The 26,470-nt window shown below is 35.0% G+C and overlaps 2 protein-coding genes across 15 annotated transcripts in view; both read right to left on the bottom strand.

Moving 5' to 3' along the window:
- The window catches only part of LOC122518409 (inositol 1,4,5-trisphosphate receptor), a 28,660-nt gene extending 27,974 nt beyond the window's left edge, over positions 1-686 (bottom strand). For 8 of the 14 annotated variants that reach the window (XM_043637321.1, XM_043637323.1, XM_043637324.1 and 5 more), the window contains exon 1: positions 178-685. The gene's annotated coding sequence lies outside the window, so the exon portion shown is untranslated. Of the gene's footprint in view, positions 1-177 lie in introns of all 14 variants that reach the window. The other 6 variants (XM_043637325.1, XM_043637320.1, XM_043637329.1 and 3 more) reach the window with 1 other exon arrangement.
- Positions 687-9,203: 8,517 nt separating this feature from the next.
- Positions 9,204-25,258, bottom strand: LOC122518408 (ubiquitin-conjugating enzyme E2 H). The gene is made up of 5 exons (XM_043637319.1): positions 25,026-25,258; positions 18,407-18,483; positions 11,033-11,200; positions 10,811-10,939; positions 9,204-9,861 (listed from the first exon to the last, which is right to left on the bottom strand). The coding sequence occupies exons 1-5, from the start codon at positions 25,076-25,078 to the stop codon at positions 9,725-9,727; spliced, it is 564 nt and encodes a 187-aa protein (XP_043493254.1). The 5' UTR covers positions 25,079-25,258; the 3' UTR covers positions 9,204-9,724.
- Between the last annotated feature and the right edge of the window lie 1,212 nt (positions 25,259-26,470).

The following is a 26,470-nucleotide window of genomic DNA, read 5'->3' as shown; positions in this document are numbered from 1 at the left end:
TGGAACGATATTGCCGTAGGATAAATTGTGACAAAATTAATGAAAAAAAAAAGAAAAGAAAATACAAAAAAGATGTAAAAAAGAGATTAAGGAAGTGTGCACTTTGCACCTGCTACGAAAGCCTTTGAATATATCGAATATATCGTTAAGAACGTTGAGAAAAACGTGTTTACTCACACTTCTTTGTCGGCGATAGGCCGGAACACTCGTCGTCGTCTTCACGTTGCGTCGATCGAAATCGTTGAAGAGGCGGTGCGTGTGTGTGTGTGTTCGCACCGGTCGTCGAGACGAGCACTTGCCACTGTCTCTCTCTCTCTCTCTCCCTCTCCTTCTTTCAACTTTATCCTTCGTAAATGACTCGGAAAAAAATCTCGATCGCTAAACGCTACGTTTAAGCGAATTTTATTGAGATCCCGCCCGATCTTCGTGGAATCAAAATCGAAGAAAACGACCGAAAATGTTAGAACAAACGTTTCTCATCGGTAGATCGATCGTATACAGATAGATATATATATATGTATGTAGGTATATCACGATAGTAACGCTCCTCGCGCTTCGATACGCGCGCGCACTCACACACTCGCGCGCGCAAACACTTGCTGACGAATATGGGCGAAAAAGTGAACCGAATAAAAATGACGTACGAACCGCACGGTGGTCCCGGCACGACTGAAGGTAGTCAAAGCCAGCGCGCAGCTCGAACCGCGACTCCTGCGCACGCCTCCCCACCACTCGAGCTCCCTTTGCATATGGCAGCGGCCTCCCGGTCGTCGCGTCGTTCTCCGCCCAATCCTCTCTCGATCTTTCTCCTTTTCCTTTCTTTCTTTTTCTTTTTCTTTCCTTTTCTCCTTTTCTTTTCTTTTCCCTTATCGTCGATTCTCCCTACAGAACTCTTTATTTTTTTCTTTCTTTCTTTTTTCTTTTTTTTAAATACATATATCGTAAAAATGTTGCTCTCGAAATAAACGACTATTCGATAATCGATACATTCGAAATACGCTTTTTGAAAAAGTCAACGAAAATTGCCAATCGACTATTTACAGAATTGAAATACCATCTGTTCGCTCTTATCTATCCGCACTTTGCTTGAGAACGCAAACGGTGGCACTTTGAAGCGCGTATTTCCAAGCTAAACAGGCTTGTAAAAATAAAGTGTAGATACTCGAGAGATAGAGTTATGGCGGGAACGCCACGACGCAATCGTTTTTCTAATGCTTTCTTCGATTCGCCTTGGTTTTTAAATTTTATTAATTCGTTGAAAATAATGACACTTCCATTTGAAACGGTTAATATAATATTTTGTAAATTGAATTGGATCGACGACGACGACGACGACGACGACGACGAAGGGCACGCGGTCGCGAAAAATAAAAATAAAAGTTAAAATGAAATTCGAGCGCCTCCGGGACGAGGGAAGAGGTAGAAGATGCGCGCGCAATTACGAATCATCATCATCCATCGGTACTGCAGACGGCCGCGTGAAAAAACAAACATTTCGGCTCTTTCGATAAGGCACATCGCGCGTTTCAAGCTAAAAAAAGAAACATTCCTTGCTCTCTATCCGAATATGAATACATTCGTAGAATGAAAAGGGGGATGAAAATAAATTTCAAAGTGTCAAAGCTTAGAAGAAATAATGATGTATCCCGACGAGATTGGCTCGTATCCTTTTTTCATTTTATTGTACCAAAAAATTGCATCTTGTTCGATCATTGTTATAATTTAATATAATATATTTATAATTTTTTTTTTGTTATATCTTATTTATAATAAATACTTTATATAGAGTAGTGTAGTGTGTTCATGTTGTTGCTCTTTTTATTGTGTTTGCCATGAGAACGTGGAATCAACGAGTTTCAATCGTCAATCGTCGTCGTTATGCTAGCTAGAAAAAATGTCGTAATCTTTTTTTACGTTTGTTAAGAAAGATCGATCGATCGATCGGGTGATAAGAGCAGCAGCCCGTTGAGAACATTCGAGACGATTTGAGATTGTTTTTCGGATTCGTTCTCACATTTGTTGGATAATGCGAGCATTCGGACACAGACGATTCGTATTTACATACGTTCAAACAATGGGTACCTCTAAGGAAATTTCATAATTAGCTTCAAACTCTGATCGGTTCAATTCGGTTAAGTTTATTGTGACCATCATAATCGTCGTACGTGTAACAATACATCGTTAAAGATCGATTTGTTCGAATTCAGGATAATAAAAGTTGCAATTAAGCAACCGATTTGAACTGATCGAGATTTTGGAATTAGTCAAAAGCGGTAGAGCTATTTATCGCGTACCGTAAGAAAATATATACCTTTACAGACACCAATAATTCGATCTCACGATTGTAGGTGAAATGCGTAAACGTCCTCTTCCTCCGAAGAAACATTTTAATCGTTTACGCTTCTTACCATTAGCTTAACGTACCGAACAAGTTAAGTGCTTCTCTATATATATCACTTTACAAAGCTTTTTGCAATTTTTATATTTTTCCTCAATTTCCTGTAAACTCAGCGATATTCCTACGTACTCGTATATATAATATTTGTATCGTAACGCACATATATATCGATTCTTCGTGAGTCGATCGATTTCGACTAACAAAATGATCCTTCCGAGATTTGATGAGTCCAATTGAACACATTGTCTAAACTATCTCGTTGCGCTTCGAGATGACATTTGAATAATCATTATTTCCAATTGAATTTAAATTAACGCACGATCGATGATTCGTTTTATCAATTTCTATCGATCCTATCGGAATCTACTTAGTTTCATTTATTCGACGATAGTTTTTATTTTCAAGAAAAATAATAACATAGAATCGAAAACTAATCGACAGGAAACGAGGAAAATTCTATACAAACATTTTCTAACGTAATGAATATTTTTGTTTCCAGCAGAAACATATCGAAAGAAGATAGTAATTATTATTTTCTCGTAAATACTTCACCACAATTTGCTTAGGGAATAGTAAAATTGTCTCTGACACATCGAGTCGATTGAGAAAATATATTATTCTTTTTGACTGGACAAATTGTAATTAAAGAAAATCGCTTAAAATTGTTCTCCGGTTGATTTGAACATTTTTCTTAATAATATTACAAGTATTAAATACAATTGAAAAATTTGTCTATTTTTTCGAGAAATAAATCATCGGAACAGTAACGATCTCGCATAGACGAGGAGCAGCCAAAAAAATATTTCTCGTGTCTCGTAATGGATGTCAATTCCACTTATTAGACAGAATAAACATCTAACGTTTAGCATAACTATGCTGATTTAAATCGAGATAATTGTACAAACTTCGTATCAGTATTTTTAGACATCCATCACGAATTCTTACATATTTTGTATTATCTTTCTTCAATTTTAATTATTAATCATTTATCTAATGTTATTTAGGCTAACATAATGCGATGATAAAATCTCACTACGCTTCATCGGATTAGAATATCAGCAACATTTTGTACAAGATTAAAAAAAAGGAAACAATTGACGTAAGAGGAAGGTAATGATTACTTAAATATTAAAATTTAATGAATGATAGGTAGAGTAGGGTAGGAGGATTAGGAGGGTACCATCATTGTCATTGGATAATCATATTTAATTCATTTCGATCATATCTCGATCATATTGCAACGTCACACATTTCAAGTTCTAATTGATCATTATTGCAATTATGTATATTGATAAGATATTAGATAACATCGATGATATAACACCAAAAACGCGTAGCAAAAATATTGCTATCTCCTTTTTTCCGGTCGAAATGCCTCAGTCTGGAAAAGTATCTTTTTTGTATTTTTTTTTCGAAAAATCATATATAGAAAATTCAGGATTATATTTATCATTAAAAAAAACAAATAGAATTATGTAATACCTAAATTCGTCAATTTTGAAATAATATTCAGTTTTAAAGGCGATAGAGATATGTTGATAATATGCAACAAGATATCGTATAAACTGTTAGAGAAATAAAAATAAAAATTACATTTTTGTTCTGCAACTACTTCTGCAATCTCATCTATCCTACATATAGAAACGATATTATTCTAATGTTAAAAACGATTGGAATAAGATTATAACTACGAACGTAAGATTATTTTTTAAAATGCCTTATTATCCGAAGCTCGCGCTACATATTTGTATTATTCGATTTTCTTTAAAGTCATATTTATATCATTGTAATCTCTTTCTCTCTCTCTCTCTCTCTCTCTCTATAATAATTCGACATCTATGTGAACTTTGCACAAGTCGAAATTTTTAAAGGAGTTTTTAAATCAAACGAATATTTAATATTGTCGCCCATTTTCAAAGTTCAAATAATCCCATTATTTTTAGGCACGAAATAGGCTATGATTTGAATATACACTCGTCTCTTGTAAGGGATTCATAGTTGACACCTGTACGTAATTGGGTTTAAATCGAAAGTTATTATTTGATGCGATGTTCGATATTTGAGAAAATTAATGTCAACAATTCCAGTCTATTCGTTTGGATTGAAACATATGAACATGAACAATGTTTCTTTTTCGTTTGGCTTAGATATTACCCAGACGGTGTGCACTGAGACACTTTTTTCTAATAATATTAAACGTAATAATAATTAACAACTGCAATGCCTAGGAGAGAAATATGTAAAAGAAAAAAAAAGAAAGAAAGAAATGACTTAAACGTCAAAGAAATATAAAAGCATTCAAAAGAAGGAAAAACAAACAACATTTTGCAAAAAAAATAAAAAATGATTATTAAAACTATATCGTTTACTTAAATGAACATTCATTAGTAAAACTACAAATTTTTCAATAAAGTCATGCGAATATGATAACTACTATACATATCTAATTTAATTCTATGATACACGTGTTTATAATGATAATAATATATGAGATCTTAAAACATGACTTCACCCTCGATCACTTAAACCTGTAGAGAAGACGAAAAATTCTCTTTGTTTTTTTTTTTTAAATAATTTGTTGTTTTTCTTTTTCGTTCAATGATATATCTCAAAAAAAAAAAATACAAAGTTACAAAGTTAGAGTGACAACTCGAGAAAGTCAATTAAAAAGAGACACATGTATAAAAGCAATTATTATATCGTATATAACGCAGAAAAAAAAAATATTCGTTATTAGAAATAATAGGACAGAAACGATAACGTACATTTGAATAATAAACGCTGTAATCATCGCCATTGCCTCTCCCACAGCTTTCTTTTGCCAGTTTTAATAAAAACAATATTATTTTTTTCCAATGTAATAAGAAATTTCTTTGCTTCTCGTCTAATTTGCATTTAGGATTTGACAAAAGTGCAAACGCGACAAATGAAGTAAAAAAATTTCCCTAAGAAAAGCGCATACGATTTTTATCCAATTTTATAACACATATCAACGTTACAATGATCGATAAAATGCAAACAAGAGAGAAATAAAATAAGCCAGTAAATAATTTACAAGAAAAGAATAAAAGAAGTTAAATACCAAATATAAAGAAGAAGAAAAGAATTTTGAACGCATGATATTTCGAAAAAGTATAAAGCCGACTAATTAATTTCTTAATAATCGACATTTTAAGATACACGGATACACATTAATGATGTACTAGTCACCGTAATAATAAATTATTGAAAATGATTCCATTATTCACGAAGGTCTTCATTAATTTTCAATATACTTATTTATAATAAGTTCTGATAATATTCATTTGTTGTTTTTTTCCTTACACGAAAGACAAAATGTAACGTGTATTAAAATATGAGTGCAACCTTCGTGCAAAATATCGATTTAAACATATGACAATTTCTATAAAAACGTAAATATAAGAAGATTTTATACAAAATTTTATTTTTCGATAGACATAAGAAAATGGTAGGTAGTTTCATAAATCTTTGTTAAATTAATTACAGAATGAACGACGAATAATTCGATCATCGTTAATAACAAGATCCACCTCGATGGATGCACTCACATAAGAGAGAAGCGATATATATAATATAATAACAGTACTAAAATTTTTATTATAATATTTGAATGCATAACGCGTGTAAATGTGTGTGTGTGTTTGTGTGTGTATTAAAATGAAAACCAAAACAAACGAAAAATAATAATAAATCTACGCGTTGGTTGTTAATATTGCGAAAACAAACACGATCGAATTTTCATTAAATTTTCTTTTCATTCTTTTTTAATAACAGCTTTCTCTCTCACTCTTTCTCTCTCTCTCTCTCTCTCTCTCCCTTTTTTTATATAATCTTTCATAACGAACTTCAAGAAGTTGGTCCGATCATAAATACAATTTCTTGTTTTCATTATTCATTTTTAATTAGCACATATAATATAATCAATATAAAATTTCTACTATAATGTTAGAAATTATCATAGCACGTACATCTAATTTATAATTTGCCAATATAATACATTACAATTTAGCAAGCAGTTTAAATAACGTAAAAAATATAAAATAACAGAATCGATTAACACAGAACACTTATTTCGTTCATACTAGTTTTTTTTTTTCTTGTAAGCAATTCTTTCACGAGACACATAGAATAAGGCACATTTCTCTGCCCACGAAAGGCACTAAAATACCATGGCTAATACGTGTCTCTCGTACAAAGTTAATCATTTTTTGTATTAGAACTTGAATTAAACGAAAAAGAAGAGATCAGTTTAGAACAAAATGCTATTATCGGTCAACGATTATTGTGCACCATAATTTGTACATATTACACGGCTTCCGGCGAATCTTCTTCTAACTTCATAGTTTTTTTTTTGGTATTAATATATTATTCCTTTTGTTTCTTCTTTATTATTATTTTTTTTTCTTTTTTGTTTACTTCCAAATTAATTATTACCAATCAGCAAGAAATTCATTATTTTTATACTCGACGTTATATTATACTTTTTTCCTTTACGGTAAACATCTCGTCTGTGCATTCAATTCTCCCCACAAAAAATCTTTGAGACATTGAAAAAAAAAAGTAAGATCCCTGAGGTTTATTCAAAACTTGACACCAGCAAATCATAAATGACTATGCAAAAACATTCTAGGCTATACCTTTGAGTAATATTTGAAAACTTTTTATTCTTCTCTTTTTTTTTTTTTTTTAAAATGTGCTTAAAAATTTTTCTCCTTTTTATATATTAAAAAATATAAATATGTTTATTTTTATGCAAAACAGATTCGCGTAATTAGACTAAATTGATATCCTGTTTATCCGAAAATGGCTTGGCTTGGCTTGGCTTGGCTTTGCTTGGCTATACGACGTAGTTGGTTTTTACAACATATTTATATAATCAGCGACGAAATAAAAAAAGAAACTATTTCATTGATTTTAATGATAAAAATGCATCCTTAACATTTATGCACGATTGCGAATATTACAAACTCGTTAGAATATTTTAAATATTTTATAATCATGATTCAAATTAACAGATCACAGTTTGTCGATTGCTTTGCTACTTTTTTTTTTGTCATTCAAACCTCCGAGTAAACTATATATATATATATTGGAAATATTTGTTTTTCTCAGTGAATACCGTCGAATCTCAACCCCCGACAAGATCGTTTGAACTTTTTCCTTTATTTGTTTCATTTGTTTTCTAATATTTTATGGATCATTCAAAATTCACACATCTGGTATCTTTATTATTATTATTATTATTATTATTATTATTATTATTATCATTATCATTATTATTATTATTATTCGATTATGCAATGCTGATGGGGCTTCGAACAATGATACGAGAATTTTTTTCATTTAAATCAAGTGGCTTTCTTCTTCGCAGTGATGTCGTGTCGTCGATTCGCATGAATATTTTCGTCACACGGATTGTGATATTATTTCGTCGTTCGAATTACGATAGAGGCACCTTTATGTTATTATAATTATGACTTGAACGTTTCTTTGTCGTCGTCGACCGCGATAGAACTCTCTTTCTCTCTCTTTCTCTCTTTCTCGTTGCTACTTCCTGCGAGGAAAATGTACAAGGATGGCTTGATGGCAGGAAAAAGGAAGACGGGACTAGTAGTACCCATTTTCCACCTTATTTTATACTCTTTGCGATTAAAAAAAAAAAAAACGGGGATTTAAATAAAAATCAAACAAAAAACACAAGAGATATATCTCTGAATGATCGAGATAATTATAAATTGTGCACAATTTTCGTAATTCGTAAGTTTACTCGCATATTCCATCATGTTCAAATCGATCAAAAATGACATGGGTTGAATGAATAGAACGCTATTTGTTCTCTCTCTCTTTCTCTCTCGCTCGCGATATTTTATATTTAAAATTTAATTGTATTATTATTTTCTTTTTTCAAACATATTTTTAATTCGTTCTAATTTATATAAAAAAAAATAATCGAAGAATTTAAATGATTTATTTCGTTCGATCTAAGGTAAGTTTCGCAAATACAACATGCAGAGGGGAGACACGTTAATTATCGCGTATGAATTTGAATGAAATGTCGACGTTTACGATTGTACTGAATGGTTCGTTGTCAACTGACCCTTACAATTTTTTCTCGATTAATTTCTCATAGCACGTCCCCCCAGGGGGTCCCCATTAGACGAATCAATATGTATTCATTACAAAAAACTAACAACATACCTCGACAAAATCTCGACTTGTGCTTGGCAAATAAATCGGACTCGGATTTTCTTTTTATATTAACGAGAAAAAAAAAGAGAAAAAAAACAAGTCTTAAAAAAAAGAAAAGAAAAGAAAAGAGAGAAAAAGAAATACACCACAAACACTATCTATTATAATGATTACGCAATAATAATTAGCAGCGCGCGAAGACACGAGGATATATGCAAATTGGAAGAATAAGAATAAGAAGAAGAAGAAAGAAAGGATTAACAAAGGAGGAGAGAAGAACGATCGATGTGTTGATAAAGAAATCAAAAATCCAACTCTCTCTCTTTCTCGTTCTCTGTTTTTCTTCCTCGTACACAAATCTAGCCTTTAAAATAAAATAAAATAAAATAAAAGAAAAGAAAATAAAATACAATAAAATAAAATACAATAAAAAAAAATAAAAAATTGTATTGATTTCGCTCAAATTCGATAATCTTATCTCACGGGGATATCTATCGTGTATTCGGTAGAAGACCCGTAAATTCCCAGTGTTGCTTCTCCTGTTTCGTATCTATCTCTATTTCTATCTCTATCTCTCTTTCTCTCCTTCTCTCTCTCTCTCTATACATATATATATATACCTGACGAAAGATACATAATTAATGAATAAAAATTTGGTTTATCGTACAATTCGTTAGATCCGTTATGTCTCGTTAAAAAAAAAAAAAAAAATAAAAAATAAAAATAAAAATAAAATACGACGATCATCAACGAGAAATGAATATTGACGAATAGTGTTATTATTTTCTCTAGTAAACGAGAAAACAAAGAGAGAAAAACGGAGACACTGCGGACACATGTTTTCCCATAAAAGACATTATTCTTCCGTAAATATAATCTTCGTTAATCGGACATTGACTACTATGAGAGAACGATGGTCGGAGGGGAGAAGAACGTGAATCGGCCATCGCGACCTGAGATACAAGTGTTGCAAACGAAAAATTGAGAGCTCTCTTCGAGTTTTGTTTTTTTTTTCTTTTTTTGGAATATAAGCATTCTATTTGGTAGGGCAAACGATAGGAGTTTACAAGGAATCGAGATTAAGGATATGGGTATGGATGATGATAAAATATTTGGTTACAACTCCATGTCCTGCGCCTCGTCTTCGCTAAAGTCGCTCATCGATGATTCGCTATCGGACGACATCCCGTTCCCGGTCCCACCGTTTTCCTGGTCCCTCAATGCCTCCTCCGTTGCATATTTCCTCACGTAATCTAGAAACCAAATTTACAATTATATTACACTTGTAATATGGAATAACTAATCGATCATCCTATGTTTTTACTTTTAAACAATCGAAAATATAGGCGGAGTGTGCATTAGAATATTCAAATAATTGTTAATTAACGTCTATTGTTGTCTAAGAGCTCCGAGTATTGATCTATGTACCGTCCTCTTCGAAATCCGCCGTTAGACTGAGTAGTTGTCCTCTTGTTAAATGTTCTTTTGTTAAATGTCGTTTATATGACTTTCCTTAAGAAGAAATTCTATTTACTACGCATACTGTTATCGTTATACACGTGCGCAACGTTCGGGAGGTCATATAAACAACATTTAATAAAAGTACTTTCATAGAGGACAACGTCTCATTTCAACGGTGGATTTCGAAGGGGACGGTACATAGATCACGTATTCCGATCTTTTAAACAACAATAGACATTCCTATCGATTATTTAACATTTATTTTAATACTCTAACGTACTCTACTTATACTTTAGACTTTTTTTCAATAAAAATACATTTGTTTTAACGTTTGTAAAATAACAATTTCTGCTATTACAGCTTTCCACGTGCTTAAGAAAAACAAAATGTACTTTTTATTTTTAACGTGTACGATTTTTAAGTACGGCCGTTTTCTATACATTATTTTCATATTACTTTAATTCACTTGTTATAAAGAAAGCTTTCGAAATGAATTCATTAAATATGTAATTAAGATATATTAATATATTCATTTTTAAATTTTCTTTATCTTACTTAGACACATTATTTATATCAATAGTTTTATAAGAAAAATTTAGTAAGGAACGCTCATTGTATATAGCGATAAAATATTAAATAATACGTTCTTTAATTATTTAGATTATTTCCGTAGTCGATAAAATCGTAAAAAAAATATGGTAACCGCAGGGACAACGAACGCGTTAAATGTTTAAGACTTACCAGCTACCTTCTTCTTGTACTCCTCTGGTTTATGGAGATACATAGCAGCTGCATCGCCGTTTAGAGGGTCGATGGGATTGGGATATGTTAATAATTGGGGTAGGAAGGATTCGAAAATATTTGACAAGTCTGAAACGAAACGAAAGGAATTAATCGTCTTATTTATTTATTAATTATATTATCATTATTATTATTATTAATATTTAAATAAGGAATGCATACCATAGAGGGCAGTCCAAGCCTGGTTTATAACATCCAGGCACACGGTGCCTGAAACTTCGTCAATGTTAGGGTGGTAGACCTTGTTTATAAAACCGATCGAAGGAGATTTGAAGGGATAATGCTCGGGCAAGAGAACCCTCACCTTCCATATTCCACCCTCGTAAGGTGCTGTAACGAACAATGAACGATATCATTACGACCATGCGCAAATTATGTAAATTCATTATTTCGTTGTAGATAAAAAAAAAAAAAGAATGATTTATTAAATCCTACGAAACAATAGGAAAATCGATAAAAATTAAAAGGAGGGGGAAGGGTGTATCATTTACAAAACGCTGATTCTTATCTCGTAAGCGTAAAACTTACAAAGCTATTACGTTGCCACTTTTCGTCACGAAAGGCCTATATAGCTTCGAAAGGGTTACTCGGAAAGAAAAATTAGTGTTATAATTGCGGCGAATCGTTACAATCGACTTTGTACAGTTATCGATGATATTGCCACGATTCGAGATTCAAAAGGCTGTACCATAATTCGCGTTACCTTCGCGGAAAGGAGAACATTCAACGGTAAAACTTCTCACAAGGCGATGTTCTTTCGTGGAAATAGAAGAAAGAAAAATAGGAGAGTACGTTGGTTTCGTTATACTCGTTCGATCTTTCCCACTGGAAAGAAAGAGAGGAAGGGAAGGGAAGAATATTTTTTCCACGTTCAATATTAACGTTTTGAGCTATCAAATAAATATGCATAGATATTTATATACGTATAACGAAATGTTAAACGCAACTTGAAACACGTAACAATAATAGTTTTAGCGCAATAATCAGCATAATGAATCGATAATGAGAAGATCGCAACGAAACATAGTTTTACGTGTATGTAAATATAAATACATAGACATAATATGTTGTGCATATTCGCAAAGTAAGCATAGCATGCGTTATCTAAAGTGAATAAATTGTTAGCGGATCGCGTTGCGCTTGTCACGGTCATCCTGAAACTAAACACATTCGATTTCTGTAAATGATCTATCACTTGCTCGTAAAGTTTCTCTCTCTCTCTCTCTTCTTCTTTTTTTTCTTCTACGGATAAGATCGCATAATTACTAAGCAAACACGTTGTGCATATAAACAAAAAAAAAAGAAACATTTAAAAAACAACATGATGTAAAAATACGTATGCGCGACGTTCTTATTCTCATTATTGTTAGTAGGAGGCCCACGTAAATGCGTTTATTCTCGTCGTCGTTTAACCGACTGACTTTTGGCTTCGAATGTTGCAAATTATGCGTACGCGTCGATGAGTATACGAGGTGTACCCTACTATGTGTGGTACACCATACCTGTAACCCACCTGTCCGTGGGTGCAGGACGCACGTGCACACGCATGTGTCGGAGGAGATTCACGGGTGAAAGTATCGATACCCACGCGATCACGCGAGTCGAGTGCATTGCGACATACACCCGCTGCCGCCATCTTTACGCTCTAACTTTTCTCTAACGAAACCTTGACATTTTTTTTCTTTGTTTTATCACAAATGTTCGCGAGAAATTAAACTTTTTCGAGAAATAAAATTAACAAAAATAATATAAGAGACATATAACTTTTACTCCGTCGACGGAACTGATTTTATTTTGATTTGATTATTTCTGTCAGATATATTTTGTTCTATTTTACATTCGTATAATCTTACCTTCTCGTAGAAAGTCCACCCATACGATAACGTAACTTCCAACTTGTTCCGTTACGTTCTATACCTAAACGCGTGAATGGCTTGAAAATTGGCCGTTTAAAGTTTCGCGCTTATCTCGTACAGCATTCTTATAATGCAGGAACGAAGGAATGAAGTACCTTCGACCGTAAAATCTTACGATTTGCTTTGGAAAATAAATAAATGAATAAATAAAGAAAGAAAGAAAGAAAAGAGAGGATTTTCAGGTAGGATCACAGCCATGATTCGAAACTAAGGACGATAACCACCGAAGAACGAACGGTTTTTCTATCGACGATCACTGTTCACCCGACCGGAAACAGGATGCGGTTCGTCGCAGCTCGCATAGTTTACCACCCGATTGAAATAATTCGTAGCATATGAAAAATTTCTAAGCGCGAATGAGTTTAAAATAAGAAATCTTCGTATTTTTGTTCTTTTTTGAAAATCGATGATCCCTCTGGCACATTTCGTATACAGGTATAGCACTCGACTACGAAAAGGGGTAATATATAACTTAGAGGCGAACGATGCAGTTCAATATCAATCTTCTTCTCCTCTGCGCTTGACCTAATGACCTAATTTTCTTCCTCTCGACACGCTCAGCGGAGCCGCGCAGCATATCCGCGGGCCTATAGAAAACGCACTTGCAACAAGCGAGATATTAGCGTACAAACGGTAAGAATTTATTCTGGCCTTCGTTTGCTTTGACGATGTTGCAACATTATCATCGTAGAAACGGAGAGAAAAAGATAAAGAATATCAGCTCAACGCGCAGGTGCATCACTCTACTCTACTCTCCTCTTCCTCCTCTCTTTATTACAAGTTTATTTTTAAACGTCCAATAGAAAAACGAATCTATTTTACTAAAACGCATAATAATATCGTAGTAATCGTAAATAGTAATTATTAGAAACGTTGTTCCTCGTCGACGATGATCATCGTTCTTTTTTCATCCGTCTATCTTTATTTCGTATTTTTTGCATTAATATATCTATGCGTAAATATGCACAACATTCTTCCGAGTAGGTTCGCGTGAAAATGAAGGATTATTAACGACCGGTGTTTCGAAGAAATACGATTCGTTGCTTTCGCGAGATTAGTATCGTTCGGTTGGTTCCTTAATTCGATTCACGATTTATCTGTTTACGATTCGGACTTGAAAGTTTTACGCTTGTGATTAGAGTAGTACAAGTTTTAACTTTTACGATCTCTTATACCGATAACATTCGTTTGATTCTCGTTCCCACGTCGAGAGGCATAGCATAGCGATTTCCGTTTTCGTCGATGAAAGAGATACGCACTAATTTATAGAAAGAAAAAAGAAAGAAAGAAACGAATAAAACACGCCAGATCGTATTTAAAACGCTATACGCGGAGCGTTTCGATCTCATTTTTCTTCGTTTTATTAACAAGGAGATCCGATGTGGAGAAAATAAAATATGATGAATCATCGTTAACGAGACGGTAGAGCGTAGGTGGAAGAGACAAACACTTGCAATTAGAAATAAATAAAGAAAGAGAGAAAGAAAGAGAGAGAGAGAAAGAGAGACGAAATTGAACGATATTTATCATCGTTCGTTTTCGCCTCGTAAAACAAAGAGCAGTGTTGGTAACAAGGAGCCAAGATTGTCGAGCATCGTGCGATTTGATAAACGTGCTCGACCTTTTTATCTATCTACTTCAAGATTATTCCTTCTCTTTCCTTCTCGATCCTATCGATCTAAATCTTTCTCTCTTTCTTATTTACAACGTTGGCAAAATAGAATAAACAGAATAATTAAACACATGCAAATTGTCTTTAACGATAAACTGCGAACGAACGAGAAAAACGTTGAAACTTTTAACGAACATAGAATTACTATGCAATATCACCGTGCATCGGTTGTGTTACCGTTGAATAGAACGAAGGAAGAATTCTAACATAAAGCAGTCTTATTCGAAGGTACTTCCTAGGAAACGTATAGTCGAGTCAACTTACTTAAACTACACTTTCTTTAAACGACGACGACGATGATTAGCGTCACATTGTTATCAATAATGTTCATTAGAAACGTTTAAAGCTTTCTTTGATAAGCGAAAGAGAGCTAGTTTATTTGTTTTTTCTTTCTTTTTTTTGTTCGCTAAACGATGCGATTGATACTATAATTTGTATAATTCCATAACGATAAAACACTCATCCTCGCTTCGTTATCTCTTTGCTTTCTTTTATATTATCCTATTTTTGTCCTCGTACAAATATCAACGCATTTTATTATCCATTTTTGACATTGCATATTAAATCATTTCACCGAATAACGAACTAAGTTTGTAATTTAGTAAATTATCAAAAAAATAGTACGCTCGGTGGTATTTTCGTTACTTTGCAATTTATTATGCGCGTGCACGCAGAAACTTGACGCATATAACATTCGAATTATTTCATATTTTAACAATTCTTTTATTATTATTTCAACAATAGAGAAGAAAATAAATTTCTATACAATTTTCCAACGCTTTCATATAATATCATTTATATATAATGGAAAACGATGTTTCTAAATAATTAAATCAAATGTTATATCGGAAAATAAGTGTTTTCTCGTATATCAGATTCGTTTTATAATATCACAGAATTGTACACAGTATAATCACGGAATTGTTCCCCTACTATTGACTCATGCCCCGTCGTACCGTTGTAACAGAATGCAAGTGAACGCAAGCAAATCCATCTTTGGATTTGTAATCAAATCGTACGTCAATGCGTAGCTAAATTAGTAATGGAACATCTATCATCGTAATTGTTATTGCTACCACCACCACCACCACCAATACTGCTTTAAGTTTAACCGAACAAACAAGGTATTGGCATTATTTCAAAGTTCAACTTAATAATCCAATCTAACTATTTTATTCGAATAAATATCTAACAAGCGGGTAGAAGGGGGGGTATTAATCTTATATATATCGTAGGTATTATTCAAAATCCCTTCGATCGGAATTTCTATGACGCACGTTAGCGAAATAACATATATGTATATACGTTCGAAAATTGCACGGCGAATGTGTCGATGCGCTTGCGTAACTTCCACCAACTTTTAAAATGCAACAATAATATAACGCGAGAAGATAGAACACTCGAATAATTTGGATAGAAAGAAAACCTAATGAGAATCTATCGTCGAAATAACGGTGTATACGAGATAAATCGTCCATACGACGATCGAATAAAAATGACTTTTGTGGAATGTTATAAAAAATGAAGAGCGACCCGAGCGTGCGTATACGGATAGGAAAAATCTTAGGGCGTACTAAAGCCTTCCCGAGAGTAAAGTGGGTCACCCGTTGCACTGCGGTATCTGCGATGTATATCAAGCGACTGCTCGTTTACAGCCATTTCCAAACGAACCTTTCCAAAGCAAACTCCTTTTACTACTCTTCTTTTACTCGACAACCCGACGAGTAGCGTGCGTATTTACTTTTATCTTTGCGACCCTCTCGGATAATTAATATTACCGCGCTAATATATTGTTCAGTAGTACAATGCACTCGATCGAGATAAAGAAAATAGGAAAAATGAAATTTTATATATCATATATTTATAATCTATGATAATCTGACTGCCCTTATAAAATGCGTTTAATCAAATTTTCGATATTACGACTAATTTGAAAATAAAATGACTTTCGCGCTTATTTTTCCTCGCTGAAACTTTAACTGTCCCGCGAACGTGTTATAACGAGATGATCTTTAAACGTTGAACAAATGAAATATTGCACAACGTCGGATAAAAAATCGATAAGGTCTATGTGCCTTTGAATGATAAGCACTGTTAATTTTATTATTTCTTCGCTTAACGGAGATACCGTCGACAAAAACAATGAAAAAAAATAACAAAGCTTATCATCATCTATTTTCGTCATTTTTCGTAACGTCAAAATGATTTCAGGAGACTCAATCTTCTTCTTCTTCTTCTTCTTTCCTCGATGTTTTCGTTTTCTTACTAAACGACGAGTGCTAAAAGAAAATACGTTTGTTTAATCGTTTTTTTTCTTTTTTTCGCTTTATCGATTGGTCGATCTAAGTTCTTTGTACTCGTCGAAAAGCAATTATCGATTTGCAGTCGCGATAATCCGACTTGTGAAACGTAGAAAAGGAAATAATCATATAATTAGCGGGAAGAGAGTAAGCACGGTTACTTCATCGCAAAACTGCCGTTGCGCTTGCAACGATCCCTTTCCTTGCTTAAATTTATATTCACTTTTCCAGCAGAGTTTCTAAACGTCTACGATTTGCACAAGTAGTAGTAGTAGTAGTAGTAGTAGTAGTAAAGAGCGTAGTCGCGAAGAAGAAGGTTCAACTCTGCGCTCGTTACACAATTTTCCTCTTCGTCAAAGTGCCAGCAGCGAAGCCAATTGACAAGGTACTTTTGTGGAATCAAAACGTTCTCTCTAAGAGAACGAACTAATCTTATCATTTAAAATTATATTACCCCCATTGTGCATACGATTTATCTTAGAAAATTCAAATATCTCGTTTCGGTTCCCAAACGAAAAATCGTTTCGTATTCGCTACGAAATAGAAATTACGTACGACAACTTCCTCTCTTTCTCTTCCTTTCTTTCTCTAAACATTGATAATGCCAATTTCACTATTATAATGGTCTATTATGAAACTAAATACATTCTGACCATAAGTGGAACAAACGTAACTAGAAAAAACCGGTAGCAAAGTTGAAATAATTGAAACCGCAATTGCATTTGCCCCAATCTAACGTCATCATACGCGACAATAGAAATAGGAGAAAGGGGGAGGACGGGTATCAAATAGATTCGAAGGGGAAACTCTCGAGTCGTTCCCGATTTAATCTTACGATTAATAAACTCTTCCTCGTTAACGAGAAGGGAAGAAAGTTTCGATCGGCGATACGGCTACCACCAATCGATGAAATTCTTCGCATGCGAACAACCATGGAAAGCGTAAGTACGCGCCATTGCATAAGTATATCCGGTGTGCCGAGAAAAGCGCGTCGACCTTGGAATATCAAAATAGACGGAGACGCAATGCGAACGCGTAAAACGATCCTTCGTTTCAGGATTCTGTATATGTATAATAATGCACGTGTATGCGTTTGAATGGATGCAGGACGCGTAGAAGAAAATTCTTATAGTCTACGATCTCTTCGCACGCAAAGAAATAATACGGACTATATACATATATATATAGTGACTCGTGAAAATATTTAAACACTTACCATGAAATATTATTAACATTGGATGGAGATATGACTATCTAAATTATATGGGTAAAGTTTCAAGTAAATCTAAATACATGTATACGATAGTTACGATTAGATGATGATAATTACGATGACTCGAAGTATGGGATTCCATATCGCCAAGTGTTACAGAAAAAGTTTGTAAAAGAAAGCATGTTATTAATGCCAAAGGTGGTCCTACTAAATATTAAAGACTTCGAATACATTCGGGGCACTTCGAATATATAATATTTCGAATACCTTTCGTAAGAAATAAATCATATATTTATCGAATTCGTATACATTGCCGATCAATAGTTTGGATATATATGCGAGGATGGATTGGAAGGTTTTTTCGCTCGGTAATTTGCATACATGCGATATAATAATATTTGAAGGATAAAAAAGAAATATTTGATTAATACTTACTCCCTCGTGGTCCGTAGAATTTGACGGAAAATTCATTGAGTCCTCCGAGGATCGTCACCTCGTGTTTGCTTTCTATTCTGTTTTACAATATTAAATTAAGGAAAAATACAATGCTGAAATAATGAATCGTTTTAAAGGTAAATTGATGAATCCGATGTTATTAATCGTGTAAAATGCGATAAGAAATTTAGAGAAAAACGTTAGAAATGTCAATATTCTTTTTTCTCTCTTTCTCTTTCTCCATTTCTCGATCGAGAAAACACGTTTTACAATCTCAGGGCAACTGCCATAATCGTTACGATCGATGCAACGTAACGTAACGTAACAACGACGTTGTAACCCAAGCGGGAGTTACAATAAACGTTTATTTCTATTCTTTTTTTTGAGAGGATTAATTGAAAACTTTTGCAAAGATGCAAAATGACACGTTTTATCATTGTCTATCGAATATCGTATACACGTCGGTTGACGCGCAGGTCATTGGCACGATTTTATCTCTTGCGAGTAAGCAGAACTTTCAATGAACTTCGTTAGAAAGTGCTCGCGTATTTCTACGATAGTTACTTTTCCCCTTTTATTTTTTTTTTTTTTACATTATTTTTATATTTTTCATTACGAATAAATTTGTGTACGAGTGAAACGAACATTGCGGAATGTTCGCTCGACGAAAAAACCGGGATTATGTTATAACATCGATCAACCAATTCCAATGGGAATAGGTCGATTCATTTTATTTTTCAATTACTATTATCGATATTGTATACCGATGAAAGAAAATAAAATCAATAGTTCGAAAATATAATGGAAATGATTTTTCGTTTTAAAAAAAAATATTGTCGAGGAAATTCATAGATCGCAAAAATGTGAACGTATTCTATTCGAAAAAAAAAGAAAAAAAGCAAAACGATGTACTAGAGGAAAGTAAAAATCTACTCCATTTCCTGGACGCGCATACGCGTTTCCCAATATACACATAACACATATTTCGAAGTATTCCAACACGAGACGCGAAACGTGCAAAGCGTGGAATCGTGGAAACCGCGAATAACTCGTTCGCTCGGATTCATTAAATTTAGCTCTATCATCATTACGGAATAAAAGTAAACACGAAGAGAGAAAGGAAAGGAAGAAAATATTAAAAGGAAAAAAACAAGAGATAGTAAAAATCTAATTAAAGGCAACGGTTTAAACATACACAGAGAAAGAGACAAGCTTCGTACTAGAAAAGATAAAGAATATATAAAGTCGTCTTCTGACGCAAATTGGGTTAGATAAATCTTTGCGTTATTTATAAATAAAGTTATAAATACTCTAATGCACGCATTTGTATTTCAAATAAATACAAATATATTCCTTAGATAATTATTAAATGACTTTTTCACGATTAAATCTAAAGATTTCGTTTGAAATATCGCTAGAATTTACAATATGAAAATTATAATCTCGTTCTCGCTTTGTTGTCGCGATTACGCATTGCGAATCGAGATAATCGAAAAAGTCGAAACGAGAAGAACGAAAAATAATAAGAATATTATGAACGATAAGGTGCCGCTCGTTGTGTGCAATACATAATAATAAAATCCAACGGTAGAAACGGCTACGGTTATTATTAAAGTTAACGCGATAGCGAGACCCGAGATAGAGAAAAGTTTCCTATCTAGATTGTAAACGTAAGAAAACGTAACGATTGTGTTCCCGGTAAAAAGAGAAAAATAGATAAAGATAGATACATAGATAGACGGATAGATGGGATCGTTAGAAAAATTGCGTTTGAATATAATCAGTACTTTGTTCGAATATATAACCGTGGAACGTTCCGTTTCCGAACGCTTTGGAATACTTAATGAAAACTCGTGTCGTTATGTTTAACGAACGGCCCCAACACAGTTTTCCTACTTCCACGAGGAAATACGCTTGCGCGTTCGAGGTCGCACAGTTTCTAGATTGTGCTTCACATTCAAAGATTCCTTCTCTTTCCTCCTCCTCCTCTTCCCATATCACGATACCTTACTAAGACTAATGTAAGTCACTAAGTCATCGATCGGTTTCCAACTAAATTTCTACAAATTCCAATCGATCCGGAATATTCTCTCTCCCTCTCTCTCTCTCTCTGTGTTCAACATGGAACACGCGTAAACGTTTAATCTAAAACTGTCGCGTGATTCGTTGAGAAAAAAAAAACAAAGAACGATACTAGCTATTCTCCTTCGAATCGGCGGACTCGCAACGTCTCGAGGACGCGCGTATCGTTTCAATAACCACCTACAATGAAACGACCTTTCTGCTTACGATTCCATCAAGGTTTCCTCCTGCCTTCCACGTTGAACAAAGCACAGGGAGATGCGTTATATATACGTTCTATCTACTAAACTTCCATATACCTGTTGTATAAAGAGAGAATTTCAAAATCTAATGTTCGAGAAAAAAATCATCTTGCTGCCGAGTAATTTCATTTGTACGTATATGTTTTTCTTTTTTTCTTTTTTCTTTTTTCCATTCGAAAAGGTGCGTCCCGATGCCTCGCCCAAGAATCACGCCAGTGTACTAAGATCTAACAAAGTTTGATGATATAATCGATAAAAAATCAAACAACTTTGCAGGATTTACGCAAACGTAACCAAGTCCCGAACCATCATCGGAACTTATTTTCTTTGATGTATATCGGTAATAAGAAATACAATATTATTGGATCGAATTGCAATTTCCATTGCGAGATTCGTTCGGGATAGTAAACGAGAATTCGAATTGATGTCGATAAACATGTTCACGCGGTATAACGAGAACCTATTCCATTAAAGCGAAACCATTAGGGATCTCTCCCGTTGATAGCCCTGTTCATTAGAATTTAATCGATTTGCTTAATATCCCAGAAACATACGAAGAAAATCATTCGGTTAGAGGACACTTTACCGTTATAACATTTTCAGAATTTCAATAATGCGTTTTCGCAAAGAAATTGATCCTTCAAAATCTTGGTTCAAAGAATTTTCGCGAGAAAATATTCGTATTTGTTATACGTACGACATCTACAAAATTAAAACTAATATTAGATACGTTTGCTACACGTCGCGTCGTACGAATTTTGTTACTTTGAAAAAGAAGAGAAGGAAGACTACTTGGTCAAGATAGTTTGATGAGTCAGGGGCAAACACGGTTTGAAATTGGTACATAAAATCTGATGTGGTGGTTGCTCGAACGTTCAAGCAAACGACGAAGAACACGGTGTGCGAGATGAAAGGAAAGGATTTATTGTAAACCATGAGAGGAAGAGAAGAAGACCAACCCGAACGACGGAGCACAAGCGTCATTCCATTTTCGAAAATTAAATTGAAATAGTGATTTACGGGATAGAGAAGTATTTTAACGCGACGTTGAACTCGAATAGGAAGATACGTAAAATATATAATTCAACGTGGCAAATGTTACATTCACTTTTGGTGGTTGCTTCAAATGGATAGCAATGTCATTATTTTTCTCCAAATGGTGCTACATACTTCGAAAATAATATTTCAAATATTTTACGATATCTGCTAGATAGTATTATTTGAATTTGTAATATTTGTTTTACTAGAAATAATGAGCAACTAGATAACTGAAAAGATCAAACATTTTTAAAGATTATCAAGAGAAGTATCTACCATTGATAACGTAATCTATTACGTAGATAAATAAATAAAAAAAAAAAGAAAAAACTAGCGATCAACAAACGTATATATAAATATATTAAAATGTATAATAGAAAAATTTGAAAACCTACGCAATTCTCTTATAATTTTCCAGTTGTTCGTTAGCATTGATAATTTCTGCTTCGCGCAACCTCTGAATCACCAATCTACAAATTAGAATTAAAAATTGAAACGCACGATAATGTCGTTGTCATTGCCATTGTATCGACGACGCGTTAGAGAATCTTTTATATCTTTTTACTTATAGAATAGAAAATGGTTTGCGTCAGGGTTTAACTGACTATTGAATGAACGAAAGGACGTATATGCGTTACTAAAAGGTTCTCGCATGCGACGAGCGAAGTTTTCGATCTCTGAAAATAGATCATCCAACGTAAGAAACGTCGACAAGTGTATATGTAAACTGCGTCACAGCAGGACCGAAAGATAAAAGCCCTAGGAACGTAAAGTTAACGGAAAGGTAGCTCTAAAGGAAGGGTTCCGAAAGAAGAAGAAGAAGAAGAAGGACAGAGATAACCAGTCAACATGTTTGCTTTGCTCGTCGAAGCGTTTGCTCTGACTTTAACGCAGCTAGACACAAAGACTGATCGATATATCGCGGGAAAACGCGAGAAAGTCTCGTTTATACGCAAACTTTTTCCTAATTGTTTGTCCTTTTAAAGGAAACATCGAAAAAGGGAACAAGAACGATCGTTCGCATGAATTTTCTAGAGTATCTCCAATATTACAATATAGGGAGTAATTTTAGCTGGATATGCATTTGTATAGTTCGCAAATTCGACGAAAGTAGATAAATACGATAGTTCGTCCGTAAATATACGAATAAATGTCATTTAACGCTTAACGTACCGCACGACCGCGAAAAAACCGGTTCTTTACGATACATTTTCAATTCAATTTCTGCATTCTTAATTTTATTACTTTTCTATTTATTTATTTGATTTTACGATAATTATTATAATAAATATTACTTTGTTATTATATAAATATTTGAACTTATACGAAATCGACTATTACTTGGAAGTAATTATTAAAAAAAATACTTTTAGACTAGTTAAAAAACTAGTTGTTGAATTAGCAAATGTAGTGCTGTAAGTATAGTACTAAAGTAAATAAAATATCGATTCGTGTATCAAGTTATCCACGTAGCGGAGTCATCGAAGCGACGACAAAGCATTACGTCAAACGGGAAGTAAATTTTCGTAGCTCGAGGTCGATTCCTACCTAAGAAAGATTAAGCGAGCATAGTAGATGTGTGCGTGCTCGCGTTTTAAACGCACGCGTATTTACGTAGGCGAGAAATTCGCGCGTTAAGCGTTTTCTTTATCGATAATACGCGAAATACCATCATCGAACGTAACCGTGAACGCGGGAAATTTGAAATCATTCTAATTCCTTCGATCGATACGCTGCAAAATACTTTTATATCGAGACGAGTTTTATCGATTCGTAGAAAAGAAATTTGAAGAGAAAAAAAAAGACGTACGACCAAATTTCGCGAAAAAGCATCGATTCGCCCCCGATGTGCGTCAGAGTAACGTTCGCACGACTACGTTCTATAGTCGTCCGTTTTATTTTTACGTCCAACTGCGAAGAGCCGTGTCATTCGTATGTTCAACGACGAATCGAGGCCGAAAAGCGATGCGACGTCTCCATTACTGATCTTTCACGCGAGCGTTATCTCCCTCCCACCCTTCTTTTCCAACCCCTTTGAACGCACACGCTCGAAGCAAAGCTCATTCAACTTCAAACCCCGTGATTGATTGTCGATTCAAATGTCTTGTGAAATTTTCTTCGATCTATATATTTATACTATCAAAAACACGCATATACGTAAATCAAATTTTACCTTGGACGAATATACATGTGTCTAAAAAAAAAGAAAAACGTATTTAGAATTTAACAAATTTTCAAAGACAAGATGAACTGAGAGAAAAAGAAAATTCTGAGAAGCTTAGATATAAAAGGAAAAGAATTTTTTGAACGTGTAGCCATTGGGAAAGAAGACTACTGCCCTTCTTTGTTCGCCTTCTATTATTTCTTTGTCTGCCACATATCCGAAATGATCGTATCGAGTAGATGCAACGGACGAAGATGCATACGCGCGTGCGTATTTTTCAAGTGTATAATCTCAAACTAGAATAAACTTTTAATATATCACGAAAAGAGAGTGTGGGAAAGATGTTTGTATGTATGTATGTATATGAATTTAAGTAAATAAGTACAATCAGCTGTTTTAAAAACAGCTGTGCAGCTATCGACAGGTATATCTGAAAAAAAAAAAAACAAAAAAATGAAACACGTTTGTTCTTTTACTTTCTCGTCTGGTCGAAGGTATCGACGAACGTTGCCGTTGGCCCGTGTGTGACATTGATGCAACTTGCCGTGCAAATTTCTCCCGTGATTCCCTCCCTTACCATCACCCTCATCTCTACCAAATTCTTCGTCGTTTCCCTCTCTCCGAAAAGAGTTTAAATGTAGTAGTAAAAGTAGAAGTAGTAGAAGCAGCAGAAGCAGCAGCAGCAATAGCAGCAGGAGGCATGGTCGATCGTATGTGCCCCCAATAAACAAACGGACCGCCGCCGCCGACACACGCGCTGCTTATACATATACTTACACACCTACAAACATACGTGTGCGCATCATGCTCACGCTCGCATACGTGCACCCTCGTCTTCTCTCTATGCATGCACTTGCAAAGAGAAAACATGAATGCGTATACGACGAACGAGTCGCTCGCTGTTATGTTCTATTGTGAACACGTGTGTATAGTAGAGACAGCAGCAGACAGAATCAAACAAAGAACAGAGAAAGAGAATGGAGAGAAACAAAAAATATGAACAAATGCTTCGAGACAAGGGGTTGTTGATTATCAGAGAAAATTTGTAAGAATAAGGGAGAAGTAAGCAATAGTTTATAAAGTATAAGGATACAGTTTGATAACGTCCGTGTCCATACGACGTTTTCCAGCGCTGGGGGACGACATATTTGTCGATTATTACTGGCAATGTGTAAGAGCCCTTCGTACCCGAGTCCTTGGATCAGCTGTGCTGCTCGATCGTAGCTCCACGCACGAAGGTCCTCCACGAGAGTCCGCTACGTATCCAGCGCGCACGACTTCGTGAACTCACGGGTAAACGCTGCTCCTCCGCCTCCTCCTCCTCCTCCACCGCCACCACAAACTCCTCCTCCTCCTCCTCCAACGCCAAAGCAACCGACTCCTCTTCTTCTTTTCTTCGTCTTCTTCTTCTTCTTCTTCTTTTTGCCCTCCTCCTTCTCCTCGTCCTCGTCTCCTTTTCACGGTAACACGCACTCTGTCCGTCGCACCAACAAAGCTCCTGAATATCGAGCACCGAGAAAGAAAAACAAAGACACGCGCACCCAATAATCACCGTTCGACGTCTTCGTCTTCGTCTTCGTCTTTGTATTTGTCGTTGTCGTCGTCGTTGTCGTCGTCGTTGTCGTCGTCGTCGTCGTCGTCGTCGTCGTCGTCCTAGTCGCCGTCCTAGTCGCCGTCTTCGTCGTAGTTGTTTTGACTTTCGTTTTGATTATCGTCAATGTGTCAATGCCAGAAAGAGAGAAACTTTCAAATAAACAGTGACGCGCGATATACACTGCTGCTGCTGACAACGACGTCGTCGTCAACGGCCAACCAAATTTCTTTTTCTCTTTCTTAAACAAAAAAATAAATCCCGGTTGGTGATTTAAAATAAACGACAAAGTGAACAAAATAGACTGATCCTCCGAGTCTCAAACCGAATCTGAACTAACGTCAGATCGTCCGTCCGTCAATCCGTCGTCCCTTCCTCTGTCCTTCCGTCTCACTCTCTCCTCTCCTCTCCTCCTCCCTCCTCTTACTCTCTATCTCTCTTTCTCTCACCCCTCCGTCCCGACCGATAGTACAACCAACAGTACGACCGATCGACCGATAGACCGAAATTACTTGACGTGTCGTGTAGTATATCCTCCACCCTTTGTTCTCGCACACTTCTATAAGCCAATCAAGAGAGGACTTCTCTGTAAACTTCAAAGAATCATTTCGTTGTCGGTCGTTCGCTACGAATAACCACGAGCAATGCACGATCTCAAGTGCGTCTCTTCGACGCACAACAAAACAATGTCCCTTTCTTCTGTTTCTTTCTTTCTCTTGCTACCATCGGCTAGCTCTCTTCTCTTCTCTTCCCCCCTCACACTACTCTCACTCTCTCTCTCTCGCACTCCTTCACACCCACCACACACAACCTGTCAACCCACGGACGACTTCACTGCATCTGCGATACTGCTCTCTCTCCTCGACGTGCTGGACTCTCCTTACCTCCACCACTCCGCTCATCAAACTCTCTCACTCTCTCGCTCTTTCACTCTCTCTGTCTCTCTC

Source organism: Polistes fuscatus, unplaced genomic scaffold (assembly GCF_010416935.1).
Source record: "Polistes fuscatus isolate 324 unplaced genomic scaffold, CU_Pfus_HIC Scaffold24, whole genome shotgun sequence".
In the NCBI taxonomy this organism is placed as follows: domain Eukaryota; kingdom Metazoa; phylum Arthropoda; class Insecta; order Hymenoptera; family Vespidae; genus Polistes; species Polistes fuscatus.
Note: the sequence above shows the minus strand (reverse complement) of the source record. Positions and strands in the feature narration are given on the sequence as shown.